General features: G+C 43.1%; 1 protein-coding gene across 1 annotated transcript in view; it reads left to right on the forward strand.

Annotated features, from left to right (window-relative positions):
* Positions 1-564: 564 nt before the first annotated feature.
* The window catches only part of LOC118384008 (peroxisome proliferator-activated receptor gamma coactivator 1-alpha-like), a 63,582-nt gene continuing 51,249 nt past the window's right edge, over positions 565-12,897 (forward strand). The window contains exon 1 of the mRNA XM_052507402.1: positions 565-701. Coding sequence (XP_052363362.1) covers positions 621-701 — 81 coding nt within the window. The 5' untranslated portion in view covers positions 565-620. The remainder of the gene's footprint in view (positions 702-12,897) is intronic.

Below are 12,897 nucleotides of genomic sequence, written 5' to 3' on the forward strand. Positions count from 1 at the left end.
GTCAATAGGGATATTGTAGGCATAATAGCAAGGAATGACAAATGTCCATTTATTATATTTAGATTTTGACCCCATTTTTTTTGTGTGTGGGGGGGGCACACTGTTGGAGTGGTGGCAAATGTCCTGAATTCTGTGCACTTTATGTATTACAGGAGTGTGTCAAAATAGAACGAAATGAAAATGGAAAAGTATGTTCAAATATGAGTTATAGATTGTTAGGCTTGTTGTGTAAACAGATTAGTTGCTTTGCGTGTCTGAGTCATCATCGTAGTCACCACACGCAGTGTCCATTCTAGCCTGGCAGAAATTCATATTTTGCTCATATCAATGTTGTTTTTCCAAGCATTACTTATGTCAAGGTCAATATGCCTACATATCGATTGATTTGCACCTTTCGTGGGTAAATGTATCTAATTTGCTTATTCAAACAGTGTTATGACATCATTACTTACGAGGCTCGGTAATAGTATATCTGTATTCAGTCTATGCCGTCTATAACAACGCCCTCAACCGGCGACTAGCTGCAACTGCATGTGAACAGACCTGTATCACACTGTACTACATACAGTCTTTGCCTGTATACTCCGCTCTCTGACTTCTCCGCTCTCATTCTCTAGAAAATGGCGGACTGCGCTTCACTGTTAGATGAGGAGCTCACTTCCTTTGTCTTCAATTACCTGACAGAAAACTCCGGGAGCCAGGTAAGGGATGTTCATATTCTACATGTGCAGGGTCAGGACTACATTGCCGGGGTTTCATGTTTGCATGTTATTCACAGAAGCATGCGTAATTTCATCTTCATGTGTGCTCTGGCTGTAAAGCATCACCGCTCTCGATAGCTAACCGGCGTCTTCAAACCTTGACGCCTGGGCTTCACGTGGAGTTTTAAGGAAATGTCATTAGCGCATACAACGTGGTGATAGGACGTCATAAAACATTTAGTTGAATAGTTTTGTTTGTGCTATATGATTTTGGTTTTAACAGCGACATAACAATGTATTTGTCGCTTTTAAAACGTTTACTCTACTTTTACTCCTTCTTACAATTGTTTTACTAATGTCAGTCGTGCCAAATCAGAGACTAACGTTAGTACTAATGGCATGAATGTGACTTGTGGCTCTTTAAACAGTTGATATTGAAATAACTGTAAAATACTGATATGTTGGCAATATTTTTATACAAAGGTTTGACTAATGTTATCTAGAAATATTGATGCATTTGTTATGTTGGTTCTACTACTACAATGCAATTTTCCCCCATCCTATCTACGTTAACGTTAATAGCCAACAATCTATAAGCAATGGGTCGTTACGGGACGAAGCAAGGTTGTTTTGATTCATATTTCTGTTATTGCAAAACAATGCAATTTGCTTGTGTTGACTAGCCTACTGTTTTACCATCACCAGCCATCTGAAAACGAAAGATATTTCAACTAGACCGGTAGGCTGCTGTTTCTGTATATTACGCCTCTCACGGTTCAAAGTTTAGCAACTTCAATGCAACGAGAATGATAGTCGACGTCCTTGGAGTTTCAGGTGCTGCAAGAATGACGATGAGATTGACAAATGCGTAATATTGTGCCCGTCTGTGAAAAATTAATGCGATTATGTATTCGTAGCTAATCGTTTGCGTAAGCACCGAGCTATTGTTACAAAACCTTGTTACCGGTAGTTCCCAAAAGTGTCTGTCCTAGTGTAACATAATAATTAGGGTGAAACATTCTGGATCTGATTCGCATTAGTGATATTAGCATTGTATAATTAGATTCGTTGCGGTGTTACATACTGTTGCATGTTCATTTAGTCGGGTTGACAGTGCTATATGGTCATTGTAATAGTACTCGATTCTCGTGACCAGAATTATAGAACACGTAGTTGCTGCAGTCATGTGCTTTCTGCAGTTATGCGTAGTAGTACGGAGGCGGTTCCAGTGACGTGCATGAGCGACAGCTACACTCCCTTCTTTTGGTTGCATCATGTGACTGCTACTGCCGCCACTGCTGCTGCTTCTAAGCAGCCTAGATCACGACTAATGCTGCGTTCACAACGATGTGGGAAGGTGGTATTTACCACATACGACTGGGGAAAATATCTTGAACGCCCCTCCAACTGGTAATAAGTGGGAAACTCGTTTATCATCAGTGAGGTCTGCTTTATCCCACATGATGACCTCTGCCGTCACCTACTAAGGAAATTACCTTGATAACATCATTTTCTATAGTTAAATGGAAACAACTAAACATTATTTATTAGAAGCAATCTATTAATATATTTTTTAAACAATATAATTTGTTTACAAGCATGTTAGCTGTACTTTTAGTTTATGGTGGAAGCAACTTGTTGGCAATTGGCCAATCAGCCTCACTCAACAAGTTCGAAGCACGTGAATGCATCCAACTGGTTTTTACGACTTTACAACTGGTAATTACCACCTTCCCACTTCACCTGGTCTACTCAAGTCTTGTCCAGTCAAGAGGATCTAAAGATCCGGCCTACTTACACACAACCCTGCCTGAACCACATAGTTCTAGTTTAGAAATTGATCATGCTGGATCTTATGTCCTGTAGTATTTGCAGATCCATCTCAATCCATTTTTATTAGATTTTTTGGAAATGTAATTATCCATTTTGATGTAAATATTTAAAAGCCTGTGCTATTATGTAGCCCAGTTATGTTCTTCCCCTAATATTAATGAGATGCATACATAGCAAATTAATTTCTGTAGTTTATTTCATCATAGCCTACATCATACAGAATGTGGTTTTAACAGCTGCCAGTCAGTGGTTCCTTTGATTCTGGTTGCTGAGAGAGTTGTTGTCCAAAAGGACTCCTGGCTTAGTCGTCAAATGTATTATGGTCATATCAGCTTCGAAACGGAAGTCTTATGTTCCCAGATTTAGTCAGACAGAGAAACAATATAGCCCACTGCACCAGGCAGTCTTCGCTTTGCTCAGCAGTCTCTCTGCAATGAAATGCTGTGTATTATTACACAGACACAGAGCTGTCCTGTCGTGATGGAATACTGCAGTGTTATGTGTTCAGCTTCCGTGATATGGGCTGAGTCACCTGTCAGCCCTAAAGTGCAGACCTATTCTGTAACTAGAGCAAATGCGTTAGGCTATGTCTATGAAATGAGGACTTCCTACCGTACCCCTCCCTGTCTCTCAGATGGAATAAATTAAATTAGCTTTGGCTATGCTGTGTACTGATTGACTGAAGATGATGGATAAGACTGGCCTTTATTTTTGCTCAGGGGGGTTCGATGCTGGTTTAAACTGGGCACGATCCACAGGACACTTTGAAGAGAAGTGTCAGACAGTAGCTTATGTGTTTGGATGTTCACTGTGACATTACTGTATCTTTTAGCCCTATTTGAAATTGTGCTAATCTGGGAAACCAATCAATGAAACTGTTACAGAGATGATTCTTATCACCGATAAGCGTGCTTCTTTCTTTACCTCTTTTATGTTTTTATATGGATTTGAGTGGATTATCATAATATACAACCCACTGGGCACAGACATCATTTCGATGTCTGGTTTTAATTTACATTTGTTTGAGTTGTCAACCTAATGTGAGTAAAACGTGAAATCAACAAAAAAAATAGTTCATCACTCAAAATGATCAAATCAAATGAGGTTTAAGGAGTCTAGTCTCCCAGAAGTGTTACTGGGAGGTTTTGCGTGTGTCACTGCCTGGCTGTGTGGTTTGTCACTGAGGATGTGAATGGTTGCTTCCTCTCCCAAAGCCCCAGAGATCCATCATCCGGCTGAGGCTTTAAAGCTCGGAGGCTTCTCCTCAGGGAGGCCTGAGGATGCACTGTCACGGATCACTGTACCGCTCCCCTCCCCTTCGCTCTGAGCCTCTATGTGCTTCCCAAATGTCACCCTATTCCCTTTCATAGTGCACTACCTTTGCCCTGATGAGCTCTGCTCAAAAGTACAGACGCAGGATCTTAATTTGAGCCAATTTGCTGCAGCAACTATGAAACAGGTGATTAGATATCAATAATTGATGCAGACTAATACGTCTTCGGCTGATTGCACAACTGGCATCAAAGGTTAGCCTTTGCATGGACTCGCGAGGCACACACTGACTACATCACGCAGTTGGTTGTCTACATATTCAGGCTGTGTACTTCTAAGTCAATAAGGAGAAAATATTTTTGCTTTTTATTGTGTTTTTATTATCTCTTGTCCTATGACTCATCTTTTGCTGTGCCAACATGCAAATGTCGTATCTTTTTGCATTTTCTTTTTTGAAATTAGCCGTGGTTTTTAAACTCGTCTAGAAATATGATATTATGAAGGAATGGGTTATGTATAGTCAAGCCATACTGTTTTTGCCTTTAAGATTGAGTTATGTCCTTAATGAATTAATATCCAAGTGTTTTGTATTCATCACAACAACTCTAATGATATTGACAACACCATCATGAGGCTGTTTCATATTCTGTACCTTGCTTGGGGAAATACATCAAGGGCTTTAACATTATGCCTTATGGGAATAAATGACATGTTAGAGCTGAGAAAGGTCGAAACGCAGATTCAGCACCCATAGGCTCTGGTCAAAAGTAGTGCACTATATAGGGAATAGGGGGCCATTTGGGATGCACGAATTTACTCTGGAAACTTTAGGAGCACAGGCAGCTGCTTCACTTTGTAGTCTGCCGTGTGTGTTTGTTTTTCCTGGCCACTAAAGCAGATGACTGTTGAGACAGGTCATCATATGCTGCAGAGGCCAGGACAGCAGCAGACTGTCTGATGAGGCTGACTTATGCAAAGAGAAGTTGGAACTGGGTTGCCAGGTGTGCCCGTCCCCTGATGATATTCACCACCACCTGCTTTACTATTTAAATGTGCAATCAGGCATTTGGCCGTAGTCAGCATCCTCCAGGTCATTGTACTGTACCACAGCCACGGGCAAACAATGGATCTGTAGGTAGCCTATTGTTGATGGATTAGGAGACAGATTGTGTGACTGTAGGGTCAACAGGCTTGCAAGTTAGTTTTTGAAGTTTATGTTTTTTATGGTGTGTATAAAACATTAGGAACACCTGAACAAAGTGACCAGGTGAATCTAGGTGAAAGTTATGGTCCCTTATTGAAGTGGATTGAAAGGGTGACATCAATCATTGTAGATGAAGGGGAGGAGACAGGTCAAAGAATAATTGAGACAGTTGAGACATGGATTGTGTATGTGTGCCATACAGAGGGTGATTGGGCAAGACAAAAGATGTAAGTTCCTTTGGAACAGGGTATGCTAGTAGGTCCTAGGCGCACGGTTTGAGTGTGTCAAGAACTGCAACGCTGCTGGGGTTTTCACACTCAACAGTTTCCCTTGTGTATCCAGAATGGTCCACCACCCAAAGAACATCCGGCCAACTTGACACAACTTTTGGAAGCATTGGGCCAGCATCCCAGTGGAACGCTTTGGACACCTTGTTCTGTCCATGCCCCGATGAATTGAGGCTGTTCTAACGGCAAAAGGGGGTGCAAACTCAATATTAGGAAGTTGTTCCTAGTATTTTGTACACTCAGGGTATTGTGTTAAGACGAAATGGGCCTGAAGATTTCTTTCCTGAAAAAACACAAGATGAACGTTCATATTCATTTAGATGATTTAAAGCTGGAATCCTTAATGGTCAAACTGCCACGCCTGTTTGCGACAGTACAACAAGAAAGGAGTTACTGCAAAAAAACAAATACGTTTTCTTTTTTTTTTCATTGTACAGGCGATAGAACAGAGTAATATATACTTTTACCATGTTATGTGATGCTCTTTACCTCCGCTTCATCAACAAACAATAATAATAACAGCGGCCGTGGGGCGGATTCCCCTACAATGGCACCGTTTCCCCGACCATCTTTTCTGGACACTTTGTAGTAGAAGTTTGTAAAACAGCGATTAATGAGAGAGCGAGAGGGTTGCAGTTAGTTCAGTTGTAAATTCAAGTCTGGTCAGGTTGAGTGGGCAACGGTCCAAGTCTTTGTCAGCCCTGAGCCATGGTAAATGAACACATTCTCTCGCAGATAACACTTCACATCCCAAAGTGTGGTCTTGCATGATCATATACAGTGCGTGCTCGGGCAACAGAGTACAGACTCCTCTTCTGTCAAAGGCGTGGAGAGTGTGTGTATGTGCCAGTGCGTGCGTGTGGAATATGGATTGAGATACTTAAACCCTGAGGTTTAAATAGCCAGTCTGATCGGCATTGCTCACTAATTCAGAGTGTGTCAGGAGAACCATTAGATGTAGATATGAATAGAATTAAGCAATAAGGCACGAGAGGGTGTGGTACATGGTCAATATGCCACGTCTAGGGGTTGTTCTTAGGGTACGACGCAACGCGGCTTACCACAAACATCCTAGGTGTTTTATTGCTGATATTTGTTACCAACGTAATTAAAGCAGTACAAATACATTTTTTTTGTCATACGGCTTTCAGCCAATCAGCATTCAGGGCTTGAACCACCCAGTTAATAATGTCCGAGGCAGCACTTTACATGTGATTCTGTTGTTGTTATTTATTTATCCCTAAAGCCCATCCATCTGATGATCTGGGTGATAAATGCATGACTTTTCCACAACAAACCCTCACTGTTGGTGGACCAACCGGTTGAGGCGGAAGCCTGCCTCATACTAAATGACCTCCACTCTTTGTAGTAAAGTCATGTGCACTCTAAATAGCCTGGTGGCCTGAGTAGCCAGAGGACGTGGCCAGGGTCAGAAAGCGTTCAGCGACGACATCACTGAGATGTGGGCTTCTCTCTCTCTCTCCCTCTCTCTCTCTCTTGCTCTCTCTCTCCCTCTCTCTCTCTCTTGCTCTCTCTCTCTCTCTTGCTCTCTCTCTCTCTCTCTCTCTCTTGCTCTCTCTCTCCCTCTCTCTCTCTCTTGCTCTCTCTCTCTTGCTTTCTCTCTCTCGCTCTCTCTCGCTCTCTCTTGCTCTCTCTGTCTCTGTTCTCTCTTTCTCTCTCTCTCTTGCTCTCTCTCTTCTCTCTCTCTGTCTCTCTCTCTCTCTTGCTCTCTCTCTCTTGCTCTCTCTCTCTTTCTCTCTCTCTGTCTCTCTTTCTCTCTCGCTCTCTCTCTGTCTCGCTCTCTTTCTCTTTCTCTCTCGCTCTCTCTCTGTCTCGCTCTCTCTCTCTCTCGCTCTCTCTCTCTCTCTCTCGGGTGTGATTGTAAACCACGGAAAGGTTAAAGGAAAATTCCAAGGTCCTGATAGGGCAGTACTGTACGGTTTCGCTGTGTACCAGCCCTGCCATGGTAACTCAGCACATGGGACTGGGGAGGGCAAGCTCAGACTGGCAAGGGCTTACCTCCTAACACCGGCTGGGTTATGGATGGCAGCTCAACTCAATTTCATAACCTGCTCATTAAGTAGTGGTGTGTATTGTTCATGCTCAGAGCAGGAATGGATGTTGACTTCCTGTTCTTTAGTTTAACAAGTTTAGAACTCACCGGCTGACAGTAAATGCCTAATCTGTTATTATGTCAACTATGTGGTAAGGCACAGGCGGTATGTAGTGCTTGACCTGCAGCTATAGCCTACTCGGTTATTTATTATACAGGCTGGATATTAGTGATGTATATCACATGCTCAATAACCTTTTGTCAGACATCTCTCATGTACTGTTCCTCTGTTGGCAGTTGAACACACAACTCATGGCTATAACACTGTTCTTAAAAAAACTGGTCGCTAATGACTAGGGCAGGGAATTGCCAGGGACCTCACGATATGATATTATCACAATACCTAGGTGCCGATACGATATGTATTGCGATTCTCACGACTCTATATGTATTGTGATTTGATGTTCCAAACCTATTGCTCACCATTTGACTGCTGCAGAGAGACAAGAGAAAGCAAAAGTAGATTTTGTCAGGCATGGAATAGAAGTGCTGAAAACATGACGGCTCACTATTTAAAAGATGGAGAACAAGCTATAGGTTGAAAAACGGGTGCAGGTACAGCCGACTAGCGCAAGCTAACACACTTTTTTTTACATTTAAAAAAATCTTACAAATCAATACTTTGAGTCAAAGTATCGCTATAATATTGGCCAAAATAATATTGCGATGTGCAGCTGCATCAATCACTACTAATGACACAGCCAGGCATACAGAGCCTCGGACCGGCTGACAGCAAGCGAAGTGAACAGAAATCCTGCATTTTTTTAAAGGCTAGGGTATTACTATTCTTATCAGCACGATTCCTTGTATTTCCACTGCCTAAATGAAGGTGCAGTTTATAAATAGCTGCCATGGCAGTGGCACAGTTCTGCATCTGCATGATGTGTTGTCAGCATGTCAGGTTAGATGACCTGACCGTGTGAAGTCATGATGCCGTCTTATCATCATCAAGCTCTCTGGGGGATTACGACTCCTTTACAACTACTCTCCTTACTGCAACCTGAACACAAGATAGAGTGAGAGTTACTGCCTGGTTGTCTTTCTATATGATCACCCATCTGCACTATCCAGAGTGGCCTATCTGATCGTCACTGCTCTGTGATGTGGTAACCAGTTATGAAAGGGTAAACATGAACCTGCCCTGTGGAAATGGACCGGACAATTGATCTGACCCTTGTAACGTCATGAGTGCAGGCCATCACTATCATCATGATTTTGACTGTTAACTTAACCTCAGAGTTACGAGTAGAACACTTTAACCATGATGGTGACCTTTTCATGGACGCCTGGCACACACTTTTAAAACTTCACCTGTGTTGTGTTGTGGTCCCTCCCCTTTTCTTGCCTCAACATTTTAAATTTCACTCAAGACACATTATCTTCACACATATTTCAGATGCTTTTCACTGACAGCCGCAACTCAATAATCAGCTAGGTTTATTCCCGAATAGGCATAGGCCTACGAGCTTGTGATTTGAAACAATCCACAGCAATTTTTTTTAATAGAAGCTAATGATCCTTGATTCCTCTGTGGCTAAGTCATGCTTTCTGGTGAAGTATTTTTAATGATTTAATTTGTTTCTGTTTAGGCGGGTGTAATTATATCATTTTGGCAAATGCATTTCCATTTACTTCCCTATTGGACCCAACGCCATGCCATTTCTCTCCTGTTCTATTGGTTTTCATATGAACCTTCTTTCGTTGTCCAGAAGCCAAAGGCACAATCCTAGTCGTGTTAGCAACCCATCCCAGTTGTTGCATTTTTAGATTCCCCCTCTTTCTAAGTTTCTAACAGAGATTTTCCTGTCACTTGTGGAACTGCTATCAGTTGTGCTGTTTAGAATAGTGTTTTCCCAGGTGCGCTGTTTAAAATGGTGTTTTCCTGCAAATTACATTTTGGCAAATGTTTGAAAATGACATTTTATTGGCTGCTTCATTACATTAGTTGCATGTTCTGTTAAGATGTATTACCATAATCAAAATGTGATTTGTGTCATTCTGAGCACGGTGGGTGGATGCCCTAATGGGTTATGCACCCAATGAATATGGATCTGGTAAATGTATCAAATGAAATAAATAAATACAAATCTTCCCAGTCACATTTTCCTCATGGAAACCCTGGTAGGTAGGTAGGTAGGTAGGTAGTAAACATGTTGCTGAGGGCTGCTACTGCCAGGGAGTGTGTAAATGTTACACAGTATGAAACTGTTTGGGTGAGTGAGTGATGGGGTGCACTGCAAGCCACTACCCACACACGTGTAAAAAAAAAAAACCCATTCCACTCACGGAGAAGAAAAGGGCTCCGCTCAACAGTACAGGGATGCGAGAGGCTAGCAGTCTACTGGTAACGGTGTTCAGTGACCAGCACAGTGCCCTCCCGCGTCAACAAGGCAACACAGTGTTCCACCACACGGTGTGTTGGCTAGGGAAACTACAGGAGCAGGGGAGGGATCTGATTGGTGGTCTGGTTCTCTAGTGCCTCCCTAAACTCTCTGATTCCCTGACAGTGGCCTCCAGCCAGCCAGGCTGCTCAAAACCTGTACATTTCCATTATCCCTGTTCAGGCGGTTTGGCAACAACAATGGCTGGTTCACCATGATGGCACCCAGCGTCGCAGGTGAACAGTAGGTAGAATCACCCCCCCCCACTGACCTAGTTCGACAGTGAACCTTTTGCTTGGCAGGCTTAGGTGTTGGTTGCGTGACTGGAGCTTGGGGGCTGAAGCTGGTTTTTGACTTGGGAGCTTGACTGGCTTTACTCACAGCAACCCTCTGACCCCTGCTGCCGCCCTACGCCATAAATGTCCTTCTCACACCCCACCCCTCCCCACCACCCCATACACTGCTCCCCCACCCTTAGGCTTTCTTGCTGTTCTAATAAGAGACCATTTCTCTGCTGACTGTCTAATGCACAGGTGGTGAAGGGCCTGGATACAACACTTTATTACCTTGTTTTGTAAGATAACTCTGTATTGGCTAGATGGTCTCTTCAGCTGGGATTTGTACAATTTTGTTCAAACGAGTGTTGGCTTGTCCTGTGTCTGCACATGATTACAACTAAGAATACCAACCCATCTCATAGTATTTCCTCCCACTCGAAACATACCAGATTCCCTCTGTTGAAATACGGCGTGCCATGATGCAATACAGGTAACTCTTACAATCCTCAGTCAAGGCTGTTACCTTGAAAACCGGTTTTCACACTTTGAGTTCCTTCCAACATGTGTATTAGAATGGTAGGTTACATCTCCCAAATAGGATCATAAAAATACTAAGAGAAAATATTGGTATAATTGTGGATTCCCAACCTTGACTTGCACAGAGAGAAATCAAATTGAAGATGACTCTCTCTCTCTCTCTCTCTCTCCTTTTGCTGGACATATCTTGGGATGATATTGTAGCTCTATGTCTTCGGTTTGACTGATATGGAACCTGACGGAGCCCAGTGACATCTCCTACTCGCTGCATTTGACTGTTGCTGCTTCTGCCCCACTAGAAACTCGGTATAAGTAGCCTAAGTTAAACCTTTCTAACTTCATGGAAGAAAGTGGTGTGTTCCTGCGATAAAGGTCTGACTGTCTCGGTCCTCGAAAGCCCTTGTCTTCAACCACCGAGGGAAGAGAGAGTTAAGTCCTTTAGACAAGGTCTACTCTGGGCCCTCGTTGTTGTTCAATGCCAATGGGCACATTTTTTGCAATCACCAAAGAATGTTCCGGAGTCAGTTCTATTCCTTGTCAAAGCCTTGAATTCTGCCCACTCCACAAAATGCTTTTTCTTTCTCGTTCTCTCTCTCCCCCTGCATTAGTCCTTTCATGTACTCTCTCAGCACTCTTTGTGCTTTTCACTGCTTCACTGCTGCCTAGCCTGACCTTATTTTCAGCCTTTCTCCGTATTCGTCAACACAAGGAAGTAAGAGCCAACTCATTGGGACGACTGCAGATTCATTTGCACGTTATTCTTTGAATAAATTATTCGAACCTGATGATATCAGTGCATCATCAGGTTCGATACAGAATGGATTGTTTGACGCAGACAGGTGAAAACACACACACACACACACACACACACACACACACACACACACACACACACACACACACACACACACACACACACACACACACACACACACACACACACACACACACACACACACACACACACACACACACACACACACACAGGAACACACACACAGGAACACCTATTAGCAGAGACTGTAGGCGTTATCCCCATTTTTATTTATCATGTATCTAGTAAAAGTGTCAGTCACCTGGGAAGACGCCTGGATGAGGAAGGCAAACAGTGAACGGAGTTGACATGGGGATGCTCTCTGGCCCTGATGACTCATTGATTTCTCTGCAGGTATTTGTCTTGAGGTGATTTTAGGAAAGATATGGAAAACGATTTGCACAGATTCCCACTCTGCCCACTTTCCGGACGCTTTCTCAAGGGACTGTTTCTGCTTTTCTCTACACTCTATTTAGATAACGTGGCCAAGGGGGAAGGTCTGTGGTTGGCTGCGAGTCTAGAAATGCAGAAGATATGTCTGCCTGGGAAGATTTGTACTCGTGCTAAGCCATTTCGGGTTTTCCTTTGTCTGTAACTAGATCCAATGTTTCTCTGCTGTTCCTCTCTCTCTGCTGAAGGTGCTATGCTGAAGTCACAAGACTGAGCTGGATCTCCCCAGCGGCCTGATGATTTTTCTTCAAATTCCACTCAAAAACAATCTTTTGGGATCTGTTTCATTAGTACATTGTCCCAAAATGTTCCGTGTGGCTCAGTTGGTAGAGCATGGCGCTTGCAATGCCAGAGTTGTGGGTTCAATTGCCATGGGGGACCAGTTAAAAAAAAGTATGCACTCACTCCTATAAATCGCTCTGGATAAGACGGTCTGCTAAATAACAAACAACAAAAAAGCCCCACTCTGTTTGGAGAGAGTATGGCACTGTGCAGTGGAAAGGGAATGCATCATGCTCTGGTCTCAGACAGCTCATCAGGGACTCTAAAGGCCAAGCACATGTTTTAGAGGCTTCTGCCAAGCTGCGGTATCACTGACAATACAATCCTGCCTAATTAGGAGTCGGGTCATGTGGAGGCTGCTGGAGTTGTCCTTTTATGTTGGGGTACATGGCAGTGTTTGGGTGGTGTCACCATGATTGTCTGTTGATGGTGGTGGGCCATAGTGAGGACTGAATGCTTTCAGAGGGGTCTCTCTGTTTCTATCTGAAGGGTCATTAGAATGCGAGAGGCACATTGGGCCATTTGTTTCATGCTATTTAAGCGCAATGTTGGTACAAAAAAAGGGTGAATAGAGCTGGAATTGTTAAGAACCTGTGGAGGAAGTTTTTCTAGAATGTTCTAGCACCATGTTCTTAGCAATGCAGCCGAGCTGAAGGAATAAGACATACCAGCAACACAGATTTAAATACGTTACAATTAGGGATGCCAACATGCCAACATCGGTATCAGCCCGAAGTCTAGTTTA

The sequence above is a fragment of the Oncorhynchus keta genome, chromosome 4, assembly GCF_023373465.1.
Source record: "Oncorhynchus keta strain PuntledgeMale-10-30-2019 chromosome 4, Oket_V2, whole genome shotgun sequence".
Classification (NCBI taxonomy): Eukaryota; Metazoa; Chordata; class Actinopteri; order Salmoniformes; family Salmonidae; genus Oncorhynchus; species Oncorhynchus keta.